Raw genomic sequence first — 22,786 nt, forward strand, 5'->3', positions numbered from 1 at the left:
AATGCATCTATTGATCTAGGTCTTGTTGCGCGTTTGCGAATTAAAAAGAGTAGACTCAAGTATATATTTTTATCACCAAAAGTTATCCAATCTGTACGGACTTAAATATAATACACATTTCCTCACGAAGAAGGAGTTCTTCAAATCATTCCACAGCCTTTTTTTTAAGCTGTTTACTTGACTACCCATATATAGATGTATTACAAATTTACATTAAAAGAATCAGATTCTGTTATAAAAATTGTTTAGTCATTCGTTAGTTGGGACAAGCAATGTAGATTCTAAATAGCTGATATATAATGTCGCTTTCCCCATGCTCCCTTCATACTGATTTTTGATCGAATGAAAGTATAACTCTTTCTCTCAATCATTAACTATGCTGTATTATTGGTTAGATATTTTAAGCGATTAAAATCTTTTTCATTAAGTTTGTTAATTATTTTAAAATTGTGGTTTATATTTTTATTTGTCCTGTTGACTTGGTTTTGGGGGGGGGGGGGGGGGGAATGTAACATTTAAGTTATTATTATTTTTCTCTAAAAACACTGTTTAGATTAATATTCGATTTTAATTTATATCCTTACACAAAAAATCATTTTACTTACATCCCGATAAACACGCATTAGTGTCGATCTTGATATTGACATTACTGGCATCAATTAAGCCAATGTAAATCTTATACCCAAATACTATTTTTTTTAAATGAAACTCTTTAGCATTGACTTATTAAAACTATGGTAATTTTGAATTAGAATGGCTTTTGTGTCCATCAAAGCTGATAGTGTCAAGCGGATTTAATTTAATTGGTTGAATAGAATGTGTGAATTATTATAAATTCTTTAATATTATTATATTTAATTTTTATAAATAAAAAAATCTGATGCTAATGACAATATAGCCAACACTTGATGGTAATTAATGATATTAACTTATTTGATCGTTTCTAATTAGCTTCAAGATAGCATGGTATGGGCTAGAGCCGAAACTTATTTACAAGCTAATTCAAATCATAGAGTGCATTAATTAGAACTAAAATGTAACTAATGCACTTGCGTTTACTTGAATTCGGCTGAAATAAATTATCGAGTTTGAGTCATCTCTCCCATTCTCCTTTTTCCTCTACACTCCATTGTAGTCGTCGCACTTCTGGGCTATCATTATCGGGCTTTTTGAACATGATTGGCTTCTCCCTCTTTGTCCTAGGTTTACACCACAATTGTCTTGTCCATCTTTGCCATCATTGCACCACTATTATGCATATTATTTTGTTTCCCCTACCACAGTTTCAATAAAAGTGAATCTTGAAAAGCCTTCCAAACACTTGTGATCCCTTTCCAGTAATTTGACATTGTTCTCGAGTTCCTTAATGTAGGAATAGCCTTCTCCTCATTGCTATACTACTTTACCTTTAAAACCTGGACCCAAAGCTCATGAGTTTTATTACAAATTTCCTATGCGATTTTAAGCATAAAACCATAATCTGATGACAGGCTAATGGTTGTCTAAGAATCTCCCGGTGTGTGTTTGGTTTGTTAGCAAACACGCGTTCCAAGACCATTGAACAGAAAAGTATATGAGAAGAAACTTTGAAATTAACTAACCTTTTCTGTCACTCAATCACAAATCAAACACTATTTTATCTTTTGTTGAAGGATGCCTTAAGGCTCCTTATTTGTATTGTAGTCTGCTTGTTTTGTTGTTTCTTTTTTCTTTATAAAAAAAACATATATTAATCTATAGATAATTTAATAATCCTACATTGTTTTTTTCTTTTCTTTAATACTGTTTAAATACCATTTTTTTCTTCATTTTTCTGTTTTTACAATCCCTGCGAATCTGAATTCGTATCTCCAGATCATATGGTCTTGAAATTAGAAATGGACTACACGTTTCACAAGGACGAACGATATCTAAAGCTACAATCCAAGAATTTTTCCTTTTTAAAAGGTTCTAAAATTCTTATACACAAAATCGATGAATCTTCTTGTTTTTTGTTAGGGCCATTTTCGACAATACAGTTCTTAAAAAAAATATAACCCCACCATTTTTAATTATAAGATTTTTTTTTCAAAAAATTATTTTTTTCTTTTTAAAAGATTTTTTTTCTTCTAATTTTTTAAATGTATTAATTATTTTTTTCTTATATATTCTTACTTAATTATTATTTCTTTAAATATTAAAGAAACAAGTAAATAGAGAAAAAATAAAAGGATATTTCTGGAATGAGATAAATAATTGTTAAATTTAATATGATAACTATTTTTTTTAAAACACGTGAATTGGTTAAATTTTTTTTTATAATTAAGCATGAAGGGAATATACATCAAAAGAATATTTGTTGTATTTGTTGAATAAATTAAAACTGTTGTATATAATTTTCTCTTGATAACTTCTTACATTTTAATTCCTCTCACTTATGATTTTCTAAATAAAAGTTACAATTTTTTTACTCTGAAATAATTATTTATTTTGAATCATGAAAAATTAAAACACCTTAGGCTGAGTCTTAAAATTTATTTTTTAATTAAAATGGTTGAATAATCATTTATTTTTTAATATGAAAATTCCTATGTATTATATTTTAAAATAAATCTTCAAAAAAATTGAAAATTTGAAACTTTTGTTGTCAAGTTTTCTCAAAATTTTGGCTTTATAATTAATCTTCGTTCAACATAAAATTATCCTTCTTGTAGCTATATGTTTGCATGAATAAATTTTTAACAACGGAGAAGTTTTGTAGATTCTTGAATTTAACCTTATTTAGGCTGTGTTATAAAGTCATTTAAAAAGGTTAAGTTAAAAAAATTACATGTTTATTTGCCACATAAATTTAGCGGAACAAATGTTTTTTTTACAGGTAGCGGAACAGATGTTATTTCACATTTTTTGAGGCAATGTTATTTGCATTATTATTTTTTTGAAAAAATTAATATTTTCATGTGTTGTTTTATTCGTATTCTTATGATAAGATAAGATATGGGCATATTGCATTTCTATAAAATCCTAGAAGTTATTTTCAATGCAACGATAGCTTTTTCTCTTACATTATTATTTTCTTTTATCATTTAATTTTTTAAAAATTTATAAAAACATTTAATTCCAACCTAATATATCTATTTATTCAATTCAATAGTAACTCCCTGGTTTGAGTCATATGTATACTAATTGCTATTTGTAAGTGGGATGTAAGTTCGAATCTCCCGTAGATACTTGTAACAAATTAGCATTTGCCCCAGTGGTTTTATTTGGTTCGAATTGACTCATCTGGAGGACTGAAATATTTAACAAGTAAATTAATTAAAGAAGGAAAAAAAATGTTGTTAGAAAGGGCAGGGAAGTAATTTGGGTTGTGGTTTTAATCGGGGAAAAGGACAAGCATGGAAAAACGCAGAGAAACAATGTTGTTCGAAAAAGGAGGCCCCTTGAGATGGCAGGTACAGTAACAGTCACAACCCAGAAAGATAAAAAATAAAGAAAAAAGAGTGGGTTGGGGTTGGGGTTGGGGTTGGGGTTGGGGAGGATATTTGTTTGTTTTAAGCGAAGCAATAAAGATAGATAAAAAGGCTGTGAAGGGTGTCACTTTCGAAAGCAAAAGAGGGAGGAGGACACAAACACTCTCCCTAGCAAGTAAAGTAAAAAAAAGAGGGTGTGGTGAAAGTTGAAAAGAAAATATTCATTCTGTCTCTAGTTACTACTTGCTGCCATGGCAAGCATCAAGTCTAATAAGCAAGTCTTAAGAGGAAAAACAACAACATCAAGTGTCTGAGTCTGGATCCTCAACGGAAACGGGCTTTTGCGGCTACGGTGGAGCATGCAGGAACGACGTCGTCCAGCCAGGGGATGGTGAGAGGAAGCGGAGGGGAGATAGTTCAAGTTGAAGGCGGTCACATTGTGCGCTCCACAGGGCGGAAGGACCGTCACAGCAAAGTGTGCACCGCCAAAGGCCCTCGTGACCGACGGGTGAGGTTATCGGCCCACACCGCCATCCAATTCTACGACGTCCAGGACCGCTTGGGCTACGACCGCCCCAGCAAGGCCGTCGACTGGCTCATCAACAAGGCCAAGTCCTCCATCGACCAACTCGCCCACCTCCCTCCCTGGAAACCCACTCTCCCCTCACCCGCACCACCTCATCTAAACGACGACCATTCAGACAACCCTAACCCTAACCCTAACCCTAACCCCAACCCCAACCCCAACCCCAACCCCAACCATAGCCCTGATGCCCAAATTCTCAACCAGTTCGACCACGACGATGGAGCTGGAGCTGGTTCCAGTTATCTTCCTATGGATAACGACGCGATAAGGTCGTTCTTCCCCACGACGACTTCCTCGTTGGTTCAATTCCAGAGCTACCCACCGGATTTGCTCTCCAGAACCAGTAGCCAGGACCTGCGTCTCTCGCTTCAGTCCTTGCAAGACCCTATTTTACTTCACCACAACCACAACAACAACGAGCACGTGCTTTTCGCTGGAACCGCCTTTGATAACATGGTAGCGTGGAATAATAATAGTAATAATAATCATAATAATAATAATCATAATAATAATAATAATAATAATAATAATAATAATAATACTGCTTCTAATGATACTTGTGGTGGTGGTGGTGGTGGTGGTGGTGGTGGAGGAGGAGGAGGAGGAGGAGGAGGGTTTGTGTTTAACGCTCCTTCGACTTTGCCGGGGCCGGCGACGGTGGCGTCGCCGACGGTGGTGTTTGGTCATGGTTATGGTCAAGGCCAGTATTTTTCTCAGAGGGGACCCCTTCAGTCCAGTAACAGCCCTTCCGTTCGTGCGTGGATTGACGCGCCATCGTTCGTCGCTGCTGCCGCCGATCATCGGCATCATCACTATCTGTCTCCCGCGGCAGCGGCAGCGGCGTTGGTGTATCAGTCTGCTCCTTCCACGGCGGCATTTACGGCGGCGCCCGGTGGCTTCTCGGGATTCCGCGTGCCGGCACGAATTCAGGGTGAGGAGGAGCACGACGGCGGCATGTCCGATAAGCCGTCCTCTGCTTCCTCCGATTCTCGCCGTTGAACCGTCGAGATCGTCAGCCGATTTCTGTCTCCTTGGAATCAATTGGGTATGTGTGTGATCTGTTTTTTGCAGGGATGGAGGAGACGAAGTTGGACTTGGAATGGTTCGGTTCGGTTCAGTGGACTATTATGCTTGTGGAATGAAGAAAATCTGGGGTTGAATATCCAGGTTTTTGAATTCTCCAGTCTGTTATGTTAATTTATTTTATGTTTTTCATGTTTCATTAGGGAGACTTTCAAGTTTGAGTACTGTTGTGTTGGATTGTCTGTTTGATGATGTTTGTTACAATTTGTACTAGTGGATGTATTTGTACTTGGGTATCTAGTTTCTTAGTTTTGGTTTGAAGACATGCACGTAGATACTACTATATCACTTATTATTCACGGCCTAGTTGGTCGATTTATCTTTGTATTTCCAACTTAGTGCAGAGCCAGATTCAGGGTGAGGCTTTATCTCCATTGCAAAACAGGGAAAATTCCAAATAGGCCAATGTATGAATAATTGGTAGTGTGTGCTAAAGGTTTGAGTTGGTTGTTAACTCGTTATTGTTACTGTCTTGTTTCGATGGAGGGAAAGAGACGGGTATTTTCTTCTCGTTTGGAAAAAATGCCCAATTCGCCAATGGGATGTCAAAGAGATGGATGAAAGAGGGTTTTTGGTTCTCTTTGTGGGTGTGAGAAATGATTGTTTTGTTACTTTTTTACTGCTTTCTAGTGCGACCGTCCATCCTTCTGTAGCTTCCTCATCCTGCCAAAAGAATTGAAAGATGATTCATTCCCGCTGTTTTATTATATCAATGATCTATCTCTTTCGTGCTTGAATTTTGGGAGCATTTGGCTGATAAGTCGTTGTCTATCAACAGTAGAAACTGTTTTTACAAAAGAAAAGAGTTGCGTGTGAGTTGATTCCCCAGCTTGTTAAAAGGGCAATTTTCCTAAATTCAGTATGGTTTTCTGCTTTTCCTTTCCCATGTCTTATTTCTAGTCCCTCTTTCGCCTGTGTAACTATGTGAGGATTCATGATAGTGACTCAAGGGTTGGTTGTGTGGTAGTAAAAAGGAAGGGAAGCAACCCAATTCATCTTCTAATTATACTCCAATGGGAAGCTTCAGCTTCTGGTACAGTGGTTTAGTTTTACCATGGGTTTCAGTCTGTTCTACCCCTTTGGAACCAAAGTATCATGTTTATTTATTAAAGTTCTCAACCTTAAGATGAGATTGAGTAGTGGGGGAATCTGTAGGTCACAGTCCATAAATACTCCATAACCAATGAGTTGGGTAGATAGATAGATCCTAGTAGGTAGAGCAAGTGGGGAGAGAAGAGGATATCTACAGGGATGAGCACAACGAAGCTCAATTATGGGAGAATTCACACATAAGTGCCACCAAAGTGTGGTTCTTGCCCATCTGTTCTTGGTCCCCTACCCTACCCCCGTGAAACTCAGTGCCTTAAAAAAAACATTTTCTAGTGTCCCGCTGGAAATCTTTGTTTGTCAAGACTTAAGGGGATAATGAAAATAAGGGAAACAGAAAAAACCATCGGCTTCTATTGAGATCGTAGTAATTGTTTTTTGGTTGTTGGTGCTCTGCTAGTCGGTTGATAAATAACATTACTTCAAAAAGTTGAATTGGTCATTAAGCAGCACACAACTCTCCGCTGCCATATTTGCAAAATGTGGCAATAATTAATGACGGTGTTAACCATAAAGAACCCGACCATCCTCTGTCACTCTTTGTCTATTTGAAATCACTCATTTACAGGAGAGGATATTTCATTTAATTTCCTTGCTTTTTTGCACTTCCAATATATGTAAAGCATAAAAATTTCTTGCGGTAAAGATTAACTGCCCCTGGAATGAAAGGGATGATAAAATACCATTCTCATCTCTCATGTCTCAACCAAAACTAGGAGATTCATGTTCATAATCATATACACCATGCAAAAGCAGACAATAAGTGAAGTCTCCTAGTGTAACGTACACACCAAATGGTAGATTCTCACGAAGCCAAATATGGAAAATAAACTCCAAAAGAAGAGCAAGAAGAAACCCTAAACCATCAAATTAGAATGGGCTATTTGGATACATTGTTCTTTGACAGCCCTGAAGTACCGTTTTCCTTTCCTTTCCCAGTTTCCTTCCCGTTTGATAGGGTAGGTTTAGCCAAGGCTACTTTGCTTTCGTTGTGGTTCATCTTGTCCAATTTGGTTTTTTGCACCTGGCCATTGAGATTCTTTGTTTTGGTGGTCTGAACTCGAACCCGGACTTCCCAGGGACGTGCCGCAACCCAACGCTCCGTCCAGCTCCAACCCCAACTTTCTTTACCAAGGCTATAAGAAGCCTGACCAAAATACTGGCTACAGTTTGGTCTCCACTGCAGTATCACATTCACATAAGTGGTCAAATTTTGATTTTTTTGGTATTGATATAGCGAGCAAAACAAGTTTTGTACCTGATGAGAGAAGGCATACGCCATGGCTCGCTCTCGCTTAATTGCTGCTTCCTCTCGCTGATGTAACCTCGAAATTATTTCTTCCATGGTTTCAGAACCATTGCACCACTCCACCTGACATATACCAAAAGGCATGTTATGTTCATATTGAAAGGATACTCAAAATTGCCTCAAATTGCGAAAAATAACAGAAATTGACCGGTATAATGATAATAACACTTCCAAAACGGTTGAAATCAAGCACTCTCGGGGAGATTATAGCGACACTACCTCGAGCTCATGAATCTTGGCCTCAATTTTTAACTGGGTTTCCAATTTCTTTTGCTTAATCCTGGCTTCTGTTATCATACAGATTCTTCGAACTCTAATTTGTTCTTGTATTCTGCTCCATGAATGTATATAGCTTAGTGCAGTTGCTGTTTGCTCCCTGGCCAGGTGGTCTTGAATCAAAGCTTCGAATTTCTCTGCACCCCTTAGATGGTGTAATGTTCTTCTTGCCTGCGTGGGTACAGAGGGTAGGGAGGAAGTTCACTCTTGTCTTTATGTCCATAATAAATTGTGCATAAGATTTGAAGAAAAAGTCTCAAATCAATATCTAAATAGATTTATAGCATAAAGTTTGCTACGATTTTGGGGTATCTATAACTAAGCTCACAGTCAATGAAAAAATAAATCCTTAATACAGGATTTGTTGATAAGTAGCTAGGTATAAATAACAGATGAGAGAAAATAAAAAGGCCTCATGACACCAATCGTTGACTCAAAGAAGTAAATGGCTTTCCAAGTACGGTTGAAAAAGGGGTAAGGCTGCAGTAGCAGATAAAAATGTCATCATATCCCTAGGACATAACTCTCCTTCCAGGTTCGGAGCAGGCTCTGAGCGTTCATTTGATTCTTTTCCGTAGCCAAGTGAGAAGAGATAAATAAAAGATATGGGTAATATAATACTGTATCTTGATATCATGTCCATTAAGTTTAAATAGAACATTACTCAAATAAATTATAACCGACAGAAATATAAAATTTTCAATATCATGTCATTAAGTTTGAATATTTTTCACTTTCAGTTAAAGAAAAGACACACCATAAGCTTCATTGATAATGCATAACATGTTACACTGTCAGTGAATAAAAAATTATACCCAATATCATTTTGATATGTTCAGAAAAAAAAAGCGTATCTATGATTTCAAGGAAATTTAGAAGGCACCACTTCAAGAAAATATTTTTTGATTCAGTCGAGCAAGGATAAGAACAAGGTCAGATTAATGTGATGAAATGTCTAAACACAAGAATATCATATCAGTGAGATAGATTATGAATTGACTTCTTTTTTTCTTTGAGTTACTTGCTTTATGTGGCAAATTACTAAAATCTCTCCTCTTACTATATACAATGAAAACTGCGACAGAATAAGGACGATATAGATATTGTACCATAAATGAACGAAATGCATTTTGAATCCGAGTAGCTGCAATATCATCCATCAACTTTGAAGGAACTGTCCTGTCCATCATTAAACCTTCATTGGGAATGCTACTTGACTCTTCACGAGTACTCTGCTTCCCGTTGGAGTATTCGTTTGAATTTTCATCAGTGATCTGTTCCTATTTCAAAAGAGGGGTGATAGAACAAACACCAGTAGTGGATTGCATATCAAATTAACAGCTCTGATTTTTTCCTCAACTTCAACAATTTGCTTAAAATTATACATTTAACTCAAAGCAAATAAAATAGAAAAAAGTCAAGAGAATAAGAAAAACAAGTAAATCTAACAAAGATTCAAATCCACCTTAGTAAAACTAATCCAGACAAAATATCTAATGAGTAGAGAAATACTCTCCAAATTATCATTATGCTTGCAAACTTTAAAATTGAAATGCAAGGTCTGAAAAGAGGAACAAAAGAAATAACCTTTTCTTCTTTGGATTTATCTTTCTTCGATTTCTTCAATTTGACTATTATCTTAAACCATTTCTTTGCACCCATTCTCTTATTTCTCTTGAGGTAAGAATAGAAAGCAGCCAGCAGCAAACCTGCATGACAAGTAATATTGGAACAATTTATGATAAATTTCATGCATAAATTGTCGGCTAATCAACACTCAAATAAAATTACTCATACCCATAAGGATTGTAAGAACACAACAAAAATTACATCGTAGAAAAAATAATAACAAACACAAGAATTTAACGTTACATCCACGAGACCGTCTCAAAAAATATTTCACTATCACAAAAATGATTACAATATTATAACTTACCTCGAATAGGGTATCACTTTATAAACTCGAATACCTTATTCAATGTTTATAAGAAATGATAATATTTTCACACAAAAACACTTTTCTCTCAACAAAGTAACTTTATTTCACAATCTCTCTTCTCACACACTCTCCCTATATGTGTTGTGTTTATCCATTAATTATTTTCTCTATTTATAGTGAATATGACCACCAACTATAATAAATAAATTTTCTTGGAAATTGAAACAAAAACAACTTTCAATACATCTATTCAATTAAGGTTCATCTAGTAAAATGCAACATTTCACTTTTACATTTAAGTCACCTAAACCTTAGTGATAAAAATTTAATTCCCAATAATACAACTTATCTTAGCTTGAAACATAATACACAAATGATTGGAGTGCATAAAAAATCATAGATTTCATTAAATAGAGGAATACCAATCAAATTTCCTATAACAACAGGATAATTTCTCTATGAATTTATTATTTATGCATTAAAATCACAACATTTTCTGCAATATATTTTTTTCCTATCCCTCTATAATATTAAGAACTTAATCTTGTTCTCTCTTGTGTTCCTATCTCACTCTTCTCTATATGAATATCGGTATAAAATTTATGAGAAAATATAATTTCTCTTCTCATGTTATTGTAACATTAGGCGATATTCTTCCAATCAAAACAAATGCAACAAATAAGCCAAAATAATCATATACAAGTTGAAGAATATTAGCTAAATTGTGCTCCATTATGCATCAATAATCCGATGTAAATTATCCAATTTTCCGAAAGATTGAGAATTTATGAAATTATTTTAACATTAAACATATTACAGTCAAGCTAGTTTTCATGAAAAATTCAAATATAAAATGAGTAGAATAAACTATTATACCATCTTATAATTCACACAACGTGCCTCTTCTAAATACGAAGTACTGTATAATAGTACTATATCATACAACATATCCAAATCATAATTGTCAATCCATGGCATACGGGTTTGATCTCTTTCAAAACAAAAGCCAGAACTTACTGAAATCAGATACCCCAAAATTAACTATGCATGGACATCATTGTAATATTATATACTTTGACGGAAAGCATGTGACACAACAAACAACAAAATCATTACAATGTCAAGCCAACAGACAACCAAACCCAATAAGCCTCACGATTTTCATCAACAAAGCAAGAACCTGAAAGTACGGTGACAAAGAATGGAAATGGGAAGGGACACATACCAGGATGAGAGAAGAAAACACAAGGATTTTGCTTGGAGAGGATTGAGAGTGGTGGGTGGTAATGATAAGAGACGTGGTACATTGGAATACAACACATAAAAAGAGAGAGAGAAGTTCTATAATAGTGTGTGACAACCCAACCACGCTGAATAAGATGTTTGATCTCTCTTTGGAAGTTTAGGAGTCTAGAGAAAGGTGAGGAGGGAAGGTAGTAGTCATCATGTCCAGTTGTTGTGTTTCTGAAAATGAAATACCATAATTAAATCATTGAAACAAATTGAATGAAGCTCTAATGAATTTTAATTAAGTTCGGTCTTGGGGAAGCTAGGTGTGCCCTTCCCTTCATAAGACCAACCCCCTAACCAATTATCCTACATTCCTACCCAATTCCATTAGCTTTAATGTCTACAATCTACTCTGTGTTAAAATTACCTTCTTTTTTTTCTCTCTAATGTCTAAACTCATGCTATAGATTTTTTTGAAGGAATCTCATGTGATACGATTTTGGCAGTTGCTTTCTGCACCCCCATGAATTGCTTCTTACTCCTTTTTTACAATTCGGAAAGGCTAATCCCATAAAAGGTGTGACTTATCCAGAACGTAGTTTAATATTTTAGATTAATCTTTCTGAATTGTAAAAAAACAAGTGCAGGAAGCAACAGTCATTTTCTTGTAATATGATTTATCGTGCATGAGTTTTAGGCCTCTCACATAATCAGCATGTATAAGATTGTTCTATAATATGCTTAACTTTTTAAAACTAATTGGATATTTGATTCCATAAACATTCTGATATTTTAAATGAGCCTAAGATTTAAATAGAGTATTTTTTTTTCAAGAACAAATATATTTTTTATTAGAACTATATAATGTGGACGGAAAAACTCTCACTAATAATATTTAACACAATCCTTAAATTCAAAGTTATTGATTAAGCTGAAACAATGTTGTATTAATCAATGTGCTTGGAGTGATATTTAAAAAACAATTTTTAAAATAAATAACTTATGCAGTATTTCTTTCATTTTACATAGGGCAAAACCAAAAAAAAAAAATATGCTTGCTCATATGACTAGCTTATTAGTGACGGATCTAGTGGAGGCAAACACCCCTTCTCTCTAGGTTTTTTTGTGTGTATATGCATATGTAATTTTAAGTTGGTTAGTGCAAAATTAATTTTATGATATAAAATAATGATGTTTAAGGTTAGATAATGTAAAATTGTGAAAAAATAGTTTTATTTGTTGTTATTATGATAATGATTAAGATGATAACTAATGTAAAATTGTATAAGATTATATGTGTCTGTTGTTGTGATTATGATAACGGTTTAAATAATTATCATTTAAAACAAAAAATAGTTTTAATTTTGTGTAAAAATAGTAAATATTTTTAGGTTAAATTAATTTTTTGGATATTTAATTTATTATTTAGGTTCAATTTGATCTCTAATTTTTTTGAGTTCAATATGGTCTTCTAATTTTTTAAAATCAATTCAATTTGGTCTTTTAGTTTTTTTTGTTCAATTTAATCATCTAATTTTTAAAATTGATATATTTTTTATAAATATTTATTTTGTTGTTGTTTAAAATCATTCAATGATGATTTTGAACAATCACAAAGCGTGATTTTCTTACCATTTAGACCAAATGACTAAAATGAATTGATTTTAAAAATTAGAAAACCAATTTGAACAAAAAAAAACTATAGGATCAATTAAATCTAAAAAATAAATTAAAGGACTAAAAAATTAATTTAACCATATTTTAAAAAAATATTATTTGTTAGAAGTTAGACATTTAAAAAATTATAAAGGAAGAAAAAAATCAACCCCTTTAATAAACTTATGGATCTCTCCTTATTTATAAGATACTTTCACCAAAATAATCTTATTTGATACACGATCTTATATCTTAGTAGCTTATAACTTATTTTCATAAGCTAATCAAAGTAATTTATAAGTTCTTCAAATTTTTTACCAAACATTATTTATCAACTAATTTTACCAAACAATTCTAGTTAACTTTCAAATTTTTAATTCTTAACTTATAAATTATATAAACTTTTAGCTAGCTTATCAGTTAACTTTAAAAAACATAACTCTTACTCTATAAGGATGTGGCATTTGTGATTAATTAGCATTATAGTTTTTGCTTACATATCAATTAATAACTATAATTTTGGTTTATGAGAGATGTAAAATAAGTAGCATGTCAATTCAAGTATCTGTATGTACACCTACACAAATTTTTTACGGGTGTTTAAGTTTACATGAGAGTATACGTACCACGTGTACCACTCTCAATTCTCATTTTATATATGGAGAGAAATTAATGGTTGTGCACTGAAATATATGATTTTACAATACTATTATTTAATTTTATGCTATTGTAAAAGTCAAATTTATCATATATCCTGACACAAGCACAGGAGTTTCCGAAAATAAGGAAAAGAAGAAGAAAGTAAAAATATAATTGGATGAGTTGGCAGTTTTATGTTTTTTTTTTTAAGAGGGAACTGTGTATAATTAATCAAAGGAATCAGATGGTAATCCTATTAATTGTAAAATTGAGATAATTTGAAAAGAATATTCCTCAATCGCACTCTCGTTAAAACTGAGTTTTCATAGTTACTCGATCTTTATATATAGTTTATTCTATATGCTAAAACAGGCCAGGTTTTCTAACAACTTGTACATTGCCTGAAAAAGAAAAAACTTGTACAACTTTTATCTTTTTCAATCGACCTTTTAATATAACTGGAATAAGGTCTAGAGCAAACACTTGGCTTGCAATTTTTGCTTTACGCGTAGAACATTTCTGCTTTAATTTCTACCGTATCATATATCTACAATAATGAGTGCATTACTGTAAAACTTCACACCTAAACATTACATCAAATATCTAGTTCCAATAAGGTGAAAAAATCAACCAAACTTGGCCCTGTACGTGAACATTAAGGTAACGAAGGATCTTATCATAGATGGCTCGATGAAACTCATATATCTTTTGTATCTAACAAAATCTTAAGTTACTCACATAACAGACAAAATGATGGTGTCATGCTCATATATTGGTAGCAATCTCCACTTCCCTCGTTCCTCATAGACGGTGGTGGGCGTGTCTTTGTTGATGACAGAATCTCTTCCGCAATCTTACCTGGTTTGAAGTAATGGATAGCCTCAAATCCTTGAGATATTTTATTTTGTCCTGTTCAAACATCATAAGTGTTTTTTTAACTCATACAAAAAGTTAGAGATTAATTTCACTTACCATCTATGATTATCATTAACTCAAGAAAATTTTATCCATGAAAAAAAATCAAACATAACATATTTTTCTGTTAAATATCACTTTTGACGTATTAATGCGGCGGAATCTTATGCCACTATTTTCATATCCTTTATATATGAATTTTATTTCTTCTTTTTTTTCTTTTTTCTTTTTCTGACCCTACTCTTGAAATTAATGTGGAGTTTGTTGTGCCTGAATCTGAGCAAAAGAGTGGGTCCCCAAGAGAAAGGTTGAGATAGCTTTCCTCATCAGCATGACATGGAGATATAAGCAGATTTTGAAACTACCGTATATGATGTATTATATACACATGTAATTATATTGACTCCTCACCTCTCTTCTTAATTTGTTTTCTGCACAACTTTCGCTTTCTTTCCCATGCATGCGATCTAAAGTTTTCCAAAATTAAGAAATTAAGACAACTGATTGGTTACCTTATCTAAAGTACATGGCCAGGGGCACCCATTTGAATGACCCAAGTACCTAATTTTCTTTTTTTCCATATTTTGATTGGGATTCGATATTCATTGTTGCTGGTTACTTTAAATGTGACTTAGTTATTTGTTAAGCATCAAATATGGAATTGGATAAAAGCTTATCATATTTATATACTTTTCCGTTTTTATCTCTCTTATGTCTTTTATGCTTTTTAAAATATAATTTTTGTCCTTTTATTTTTTAAAAATTTGTGATTTTAATTAATATTTTTAACTCGTTAGCAAGTGTACCAATTCGTTCAAGTAGTAATTAAAATGATAAAAATGAATATCGTATCCACTGGGGATTTATTGTACTCCAATGACGTATATTTAGTTTGTAAACAATTTATAATTAAAGTAAAGTGAAATTAAGCAGCTCATTCATGTCATCAAGTAAACTATAACAATTTTTCTTAACTTAAGAACAAATGTTAGAAATAAATGTTGAGTTTGGAGACAAAACAAATACCAAGTTGAATCTGTCGAGGAGTATTCTACTGAACTCTCTCTTGACGTGATTAATAATTTTTTTTATTTAACATTATCCTAATGTTCTTTGCACCTTCAAATTTATTCTAACTGTGATCTCTCACATGAAAGAGCCTAACCCTCCTAGTTTCATTCTTGATTCCTCAACAAATTCAGTCTAAGCTGGCCGCATTACAAATTAAATGCAAACAATACTAGATTACTTCATACTATCCGTAAAAATGAAGACTTCTAGCTATTCTACCAAGTTCTAAGGACTAAAAACATTTTCCAACACTTAAATCCTAACAAAGCATATAAATGGATGATCAAGCCACAAATATGAAAAATAACCACAGATAGAAGCAGAAAACACTAGCAAATAATATTAAATAGATAGTTAGAGTTTTTACATCAAGAGTGCTTAGTGGAAAAACTCTCCAACAATGAAGTGTTTAGTCCTCCATTAGCATGGAGCTTAATACAAGGCTAAAAACAAGATAGAAATGGAGTGGTGAAGTAAAGATATGGAGAAAGCAGCTTGCTTGTCTTCCTTCAGCCTTGATGCCCTGTTTTTTTTCTCACCCACGCTGGATGTGTTGTTTGGCTTCCACCTCTCTTCTAACTTTAAAGACTTTTGGACTTCTCAGATTACGAATGCGCGCTCAGCGAGCATGTCTCGCTAAGTGAGAGTTAGTGACTAGACACTTAGCGGATGTTGGCGCATTAAGTGCGAGAAGTGACAAAGGCTTTGCTGGGCGAGCTGGCTGCACGCTGCCCTTTGACTTTACATTCTCTAAGGTTTTTCTTGTACTGAGCGAGCTGACTTCCTCGCTAAGCAGGTTACTCTCGCTAAGCAAACTTTTCAATATGCATTTCCAAATCTTCCTTTCTTAAACCTGAAAAATCAAATGATAACAATATCAATCATCAGAATATAGTCTCCACTGTGTAAAACTCACACAAAAATCAATTATTTCCAAATCTCACACAAGAAACCATAAAATTAGAGGCACATTGCTATTTTTCATCTACTTTTTGATACATTTTATACTCCTGAATAGCAATTATCAAATATATCCTTCTATTTTTTAATTGAAACATTTTGTTATCCACTTTTAAAAAATTTATAATTTTAGTCTTCCTATTTTATAATTGAGATATTTTGTTCCCTACTTTTAAAAATTTTGCGATTTTAATTCCTTTTGTCAATTTTAGATTTGTTGACTATTATTTTTTAATTTTTTTAATAAATTAATTTTGTTAACAATTAAATAATTAAAAAAACATTTTTCACCGTATATAATAAACAAATTGTTGTCCGTTAACGTTTACATAGTATATGAATCAACGTTTAAAATTGATCACAAGAACTAAAATTGTTAATTTTTTAAAAGGGAGAGACAAAGTGTCTCCATCAAAAAATGGAAAACTAAAAGCGTAAATTTTTTAAAAGAGAAAATGAAATGTCTCAATTAAAAAATGAGAAGAATAAAAATACTTATTTAAAAAAATAGGGGACGAAAATTACATTTTAGTATTTTTTTTCCAGTCATTTTCATTTATTTAAATTTACATTATTGAACATTTTATTGAAAAAATTATTGTCATTAATAATCACGCCAAGAATTTTTTTGCCATGCATGCCATAATCTTTATAAATTAATAATGACTCAAACGCAAAATAAAGAACTTGGAGAAAAATTTGGTATATATTACAATTGTATGTGAGCTGTAAGTGTGAGAGATAAAACAGATGTTTATGATTTGTGAAGAAATCTAACCATCTAGAATTGTTTTGTTTTAAGTAATGATCCAGTGATAATTGTGGTATCTTTGCTTATAGTCATTTTCTCCATGCATGATTAGCTCGACCGAAAGCATTACAAGACTCAACATGCACATGCCTTAGGTGTGTTTCACCAAATTAAGAATCCTGTTGATCTCATCCCTCGATAAAATGCAAGTGGCATATATATGACTCCACTAAATGTATGCTTTTTCTCCCCCTAAAAATTTGCTTCTAAAAGTGCACACAGAGTGCAATATTTTACAATCTGCCTTCTAAAGATATATCATGAAATAAAAATTTTCAACTAAGATGGATATAACAGATCCTATTTAAGTGCCACATATTTTTAAAGTAGCTTTAACAATTTTATCTTTTTTCTTTATTTTAAAAGCAATTAAAGGATAGAAGATTTACTGAAAATTTTGCCTTTTTTTTTCTCTTCCCCTATAGCTAGTACACTCCACCATTTGAAAGTTCCATCCATTTTTTTAAAAGCAGAATTACCTCTGTGTGTGAATGCATTACCTACACAAAAATTAAATTGACTGAAGCAAGCAGCATTAAAGCTCTTCGGCCCACATAATCAATATTCAATTGCTCATGTTCAATAACGATAGGTATCCCCATTTATGGGTTGATCATCCGATTTCTTTATGCTATATCTTCTTACAAATCCTTATATTAGTGATTAAATATATATATATATATATATATAATCTTTGTAATATGAAATACATTCAATACTGGTCAAATAAAAAATGTAGAAAGATTAGTAGGAAGATTTAAAATAATTCATTTGTTCCATTTTAGAAAAGTAATATCATATCTTTCTATAAATTATCTTCCAAATCTTTTTGTTGACTGAAGAAATAAATGTAGTTAATGTCTTTTTATATTTTGAAGACACACATAATGTCTAAAGAAATATAAATACATGTTATTATACAAAGAAAATAAGAAGATTAATAGAAATATATTATTAGCAGAATTTAGAGAATGGTAAAAGATGGCCCTCTTATGCTTATGCATGAGTTGTGGCAAGTGATAAGTGGTTTGTAGAGGAAAAATAAAATAAAATAAGAAAAGAAGATAAACTAACCTAAGTGGGGCTCAACAAAAGCCAACCAAGGTCTAGGGGGTCCACTCCCCGAAATCAAATTAAACAAACAAACAACCTAAGATGACACTTTCTACCAAAAGTGTCTCTTAATCTACCAAAAAAACCGTCTCTTCCACTTTTAGAACACAAATATATATATATATATATATATAATTAATAGGTTAAATTACTCATTCATTTTTTATAATTTTATTTTTTTAATTTTTGATAATTTGAAAGTGGTTTTTTTAATTTTTATAATTTATATTTTAATCCCTGTAATTTAAAAGTATTTTTTTTAATTTGTATAGTTGTATTTTAATTCTTTTTTAATCTTTATAGTTTGAAAGTGATATTTTTAATTTGTATAAGTTGTATTTTACTTTTAGTTCTTACTATAAAAAAATTAGTTACAAATTAATTTAAATAATCAATTTTTTTATTATAAATTATCTTATGATAAATCAGTTACGAATTACTTATTAATATTTTTGTAGTTAATTGTAATTGATAATATTATTTATATTTTAATGTTAAAAATTAGAATGAAATTAAAATATAAAATATAGGAACTAAAAAAATTATTTTCAAAATATAAGAATTAAAGAAAATTAAAATAAAAATTACAAAGACTAAAAAACTATTCTCAAAACTATAAAATAAAAAACTCATTTTTATAGAAATAAAAAATATAAAAATATGATGAAAATGTAAGAATGAAATATGTAATTTAAGCTTATATATATGGAGAGAGAGAAACAGCATCTATGACTACAAGTACAACTTGGGTTGAGAGAGACTCTACAATTCATCGTGAGAGTCGGTCTAGGAAGTAGGAACAAAACAAGGAGTGTTGAGCGAAGATTTGGCAATAAGTAAGTGAGTATTGTCATTCATGGTTACTCTAGATTTGTATGGCTTAAATTTTGAGAAAAAATATAGCCTTTTTTCCTTCTGGGATTCAGGTGTTTCTTATAAATCTCAGACTGAATTGAGAAAAATCCGTGATCTTTCAGATTCTCTCTTATCATCAGTCTTTGTTGAATATTTGGTTGGCCTGTTGGGTTTGTTCCACCATCAGAGATTTATAGGTAATCTTCTTCCACTACTTCAGAAGATTTTGCTTTGAGATTACAGTACTTGGGTTTAGATATCCCACATTTTTCTCCTCTCTCTCTCTTAAATAAATATCGATGTTGGGTATCTAGGTTTGTCTTAAAGATTTAGTCTTGAAAACAGAGGTAATGCCAGATTGAAATTTGAAACCACAGGAGATACTGGTTTTTGTCGTATACTTAGATCAGTTATCTTTGGATTAAATGGAAGATGATACAACAATGCCTCAAGATGATCAAGGAAATTGTGATGGAACTAGAGGCATTGGGGTTCTTGGAAGATCTTCTAAGAAGTCAAAGCTGAAAAAGGTGCCACAGAGGGGACTTGGTGTGGCACAGCTTGAAAAGATAAGACTAGAAGAACAACAAAAGAGAGATGTTGCTGCAATTTTACCATCTCCTAGTACTTTATCATCAACCACACCATCCCATCTGCCTCTCCCAGTTAAGAATTTTCATGACTCCAACGTATCCCCTTCTACACCTCTTTTACCTTGTGAGCCACCGTCTGAATTTAGGTCCCCTTTGTCTCTGCAACAACAACACCACCAACAACAACACATGGATGTTAAAGTTCCAAGCACTGTTCCATTGGCAAACAGTGGTGATTTTGAGGCTGGCTGGCCTGTTGTTCCTGGACATGGGAATGTTCCCAAGTGGTGGAGCTCCTTCCAGTTTGATTCTGAGAAGAACAACTTTGGAGTGGAGCTGGGATCGCCGATTCTGCCGAGTGTGCCTTTTGAATCCAGCCCCATTTGGCCTCTGCCTAATTTGGTGCAGAGAACACCACAGTATCAGCATCAGCATCAAACTTCTTCACCAATGGTAAGACATTTTCTTTTTGGTGTGATCTCTTTTTAATTTGTACGATGGGATTTTCGTTGCCATCTATGACCTATTTATCACATTCTCTTCCCATGGAATTGGTTTATTGGGCATGTAGGTGAATGTCTCTCTTTTCAATTTATATGATGGGGTTTTCATTTGCCATCTATTAATCACATTCTCTTCCCATGTAATGAAAAAGGATTGGTATATTGAACATGTAGGCAAGTGTCTCATCAGGAACTTTATCAACATATATGCCTCATTTCACAATAGAGCCCCCTTCAAACCAAAACAACAATTGCAGCAGTGTGCCTGTGAAGTCAATGGAGAAGGTATGTGCAATTTGTGCTCTTAAATTAATTTATGTGCATATTTCAGCATGGTTTGTACTATATGTTATGGATGAGATGCTTGAAATGCATTGTGAAAGTCATTAGTTGAATGTGGTATATTCTGTTGTGGTTGCTAATGGATGGTGTGGCGGTGGTGGCCTCCTGAAAGGACACATTAATGGGGGTGGCCGGGTGGGTTACGCTATTTATAGGCATCAGTGACATGGATCAGGTGAGGCTGGATTAGCATATATCATCAACTGGAAGCTTGTAATGCCTTACTACTTCTGCATAGATGCAAAGTGCCCGTTTCTGTCAGTATGGTAGCAGTTCCTGAAATTGTGGTGAGAAAGATGGCATTCCTAACAGAGTTGTTGTGGTTGTTGAATTCTATATGAGTGTGCTAGAGACAAGATCATTAGGGTTATAACTCAGCTGCTAAGGGTATTCGAATAGATTGGACCTTTATCGGGTTGTATTATATGCAGACTCATTGGGTCATAATTCAGTTGTTTAATTTAAAGATTGTGTTTTATAATAGGAAAATGTTGAATGTGCACCCCAAATTTGGGGTGAAATGGTGTAGGGAAGAGAGAAATAAAGAAAAATAGAAAAAAAGAGGGAGAAAGTGAAAGATGCAATTGGATGGGAAAAGAAGACAGAGATAGGAAGAAAAATTGGATGGAAATGGTGGAAGAGAAAAAAGTGATAAGTAACTGTATGAATGTAATTATTACCCTTTATAATGCTACTTCTAGTACCAATTTCCTCTTCTATATGGCTAAATGTCTCAGCTTGTTTTGTTGAATAGTCACATAATCATGTGTTGTCTCAACAAATTCAGTCAGATTTTGAACTGGTACATTTTGATAGAAGAGATTTTCCTCAGAGTTATTAAGTTTATGAAATTTAATATAGTTATTTGAAACATAATGCAGATGGTTGGTATGAAAAGGCAAACGCCATACCCTTTCTCCCCGGATTTTCCTCATGTCCCTGCTTTCAATTGTATATCGTCCCCCTTTGCTGAAGTAGGAACTAATGCAAAAACTCTGTGCGGTAATGGAAGCGGATTTAACTTTGGCAATTCAACTTCCAGGTAATTTCATTTTATTTTTTTGACCCTTATGTTGTAGTTGTAACTCTTGTGTGCTCATACCATGAGTCATTGCACCATCTGCAGAGAAGTATCATCATCCTGTTTAGCTTCCAACTCTGAGCCAAAGTCAAAGAAAAGAAGAGAAGAGAATGAGAATTTCAATGGAGATTTTCTCACGTTGGCTCCTCCCTCTCCTACTTCATATCCACCTTCAAAGTCCAAATTGTCTTTAACTTTCCAGGCATTTCACAACCAAGTATGTCTTGAATTTGAATCTTTATCTTGTTAGGTTTGGGCAATTAGCCTTTTTTTTTTCATTTTGCTATTTTCACTATTCATTCTTTACTTATATTTCATTTTCTAAAGGGAAATGTAGAAGATCAAATCCCTGCCGCCCCACCAGTGTTCAGGCTGTTCAATCAACAAAAGCAACCATTTTATGGCTTCTTCCTTCCAGAACCAAAGGAGGAACAAATTGGAGAAACAGCAGCCAGGATTCAGAATGGTCATGAAGTGGGAGAAAGTGTTGATCTTAACTTGAAACTATGAATATAACTTCTAGGCTAGTTGTTTCTCACTATGAAACTTGCATAGTCATCTTTTTATTTTTATTTTTATTTTTACTAGTGGTAGATATTCCTAAATGTGCACATGTAGTGTTGGTTGAGTATGAAAAGGACTAAAAATCTTGGCCATGTGAGAGGTAGGAGTGGAAAATGAAAGGAGAGATGTTGATTTGTTTGTTTTGAGTAGCAATGCCTATGTGCTTTAATGAAAAGCCAAACTCTAGTGGCTTTGCCTTTGGGATTGAGGTTATGGATTTGTTTGTTTTTTTCTCTCACATGTGGGTTGTGGAGGCATCTAATTGTGCATTGTTTTCTCTTTTGTTTCCATCTGGTCCCAAAATCAAGCCTCCAGTATGGTTCTAAAATAACAGAACAGTAGGCCCCCCAACATCCAGTAGCACGTGTGTCAATTATGACTTACTGTATTGCTTTTGTGTAAATGTATCATTAGATTTTATGAATAATCTGGTAAGAAAATTGTCTGTGAAAAACGAAGAGTGAATTAAGATTGTCATATGCTTTCTAATGGCCAAGATTTTAAAAGAAATGAAAGTCAACTAATTATCACATGACTGTTTTAAAAATAACATGACTTGCGTATTTTTATACAAAAATTGCCAACATAGTTTTGTATTTCATGCACGTAGCGATTAGCACATTTCACCTCATAAATCTTACTAAACTGTTTAAGAAAGAGCATAAGTTAGAAGAGAAGAGTATGGAGATAAGTGTGTTACC

At 33.1% G+C, this 22,786-nt stretch overlaps 3 protein-coding genes across 13 annotated transcripts; 2 read left to right on the forward strand and 1 right to left on the reverse strand.

Annotated features, from left to right (window-relative positions):
- The first annotated feature begins 3,513 nt into the window (after window positions 1-3,513).
- Window positions 3,514-5,482, forward strand: LOC114375164 (transcription factor TCP4-like). The gene has a single exon (XM_028332918.1). It carries the CDS (start codon window positions 3,841-3,843, stop codon window positions 5,035-5,037), a length of 1,197 nt encoding a protein of 398 aa, XP_028188719.1. The 5' UTR covers window positions 3,514-3,840; the 3' UTR covers window positions 5,038-5,482.
- A 1,387-nt stretch (window positions 5,483-6,869) lies between these two features.
- On the reverse strand, window positions 6,870-11,129 carry LOC114375165 (protein IQ-DOMAIN 1-like). 7 transcript variants are annotated; one of them, XM_028332923.1, is made up of 6 exons: window positions 10,978-11,129; window positions 9,401-9,522; window positions 8,923-9,087; window positions 7,757-7,984; window positions 7,487-7,600; window positions 6,870-7,408 (listed from the first exon to the last, which is right to left on the reverse strand). In XM_028332923.1, exons 1-6 carry the CDS (start codon window positions 11,072-11,074, stop codon window positions 7,109-7,111), a joined length of 1,026 nt encoding a protein of 341 aa, XP_028188724.1. In that variant the 5' UTR covers window positions 11,075-11,129; the 3' UTR covers window positions 6,870-7,108. The 7 variants fall into 7 exon arrangements, with proteins under 7 accessions (XP_028188724.1, XP_028188722.1, XP_028188723.1 ...); XM_028332921.1 differs by having other exon boundaries at window positions 8,923-9,093; XM_028332922.1 differs by having other exon boundaries at window positions 8,923-9,045; window positions 10,933-11,074.
- A 7,762-nt stretch (window positions 11,130-18,891) lies between these two features.
- On the forward strand, window positions 18,892-22,373 carry LOC114374810. Of its 5 annotated transcripts, none has more exons than XM_028332508.1 (7): window positions 18,892-18,983; window positions 19,125-19,199; window positions 19,380-20,048; window positions 20,273-20,383; window positions 21,322-21,482; window positions 21,567-21,738; window positions 21,849-22,373. In XM_028332508.1, exons 3-7 carry the CDS (start codon window positions 19,428-19,430, stop codon window positions 22,029-22,031), a joined length of 1,248 nt encoding a protein of 415 aa, XP_028188309.1. In that variant the 5' UTR covers window positions 18,892-18,983; window positions 19,125-19,199; window positions 19,380-19,427; the 3' UTR covers window positions 22,032-22,373. The 5 variants fall into 5 exon arrangements, with proteins under 5 accessions (XP_028188309.1, XP_028188308.1, XP_028188306.1 ...); XM_028332509.1 differs by having other exon boundaries at window positions 18,905-18,987; XM_028332507.1 differs by having other exon boundaries at window positions 18,892-19,199.
- The last annotated feature ends 413 nt before the right edge of the window (window positions 22,374-22,786 follow it).

This window comes from Glycine soja, chromosome 11 (genome assembly GCF_004193775.1).
Source record: "Glycine soja cultivar W05 chromosome 11, ASM419377v2, whole genome shotgun sequence".
NCBI lineage: Eukaryota > Viridiplantae > Streptophyta > Magnoliopsida > Fabales > Fabaceae > Glycine > Glycine soja.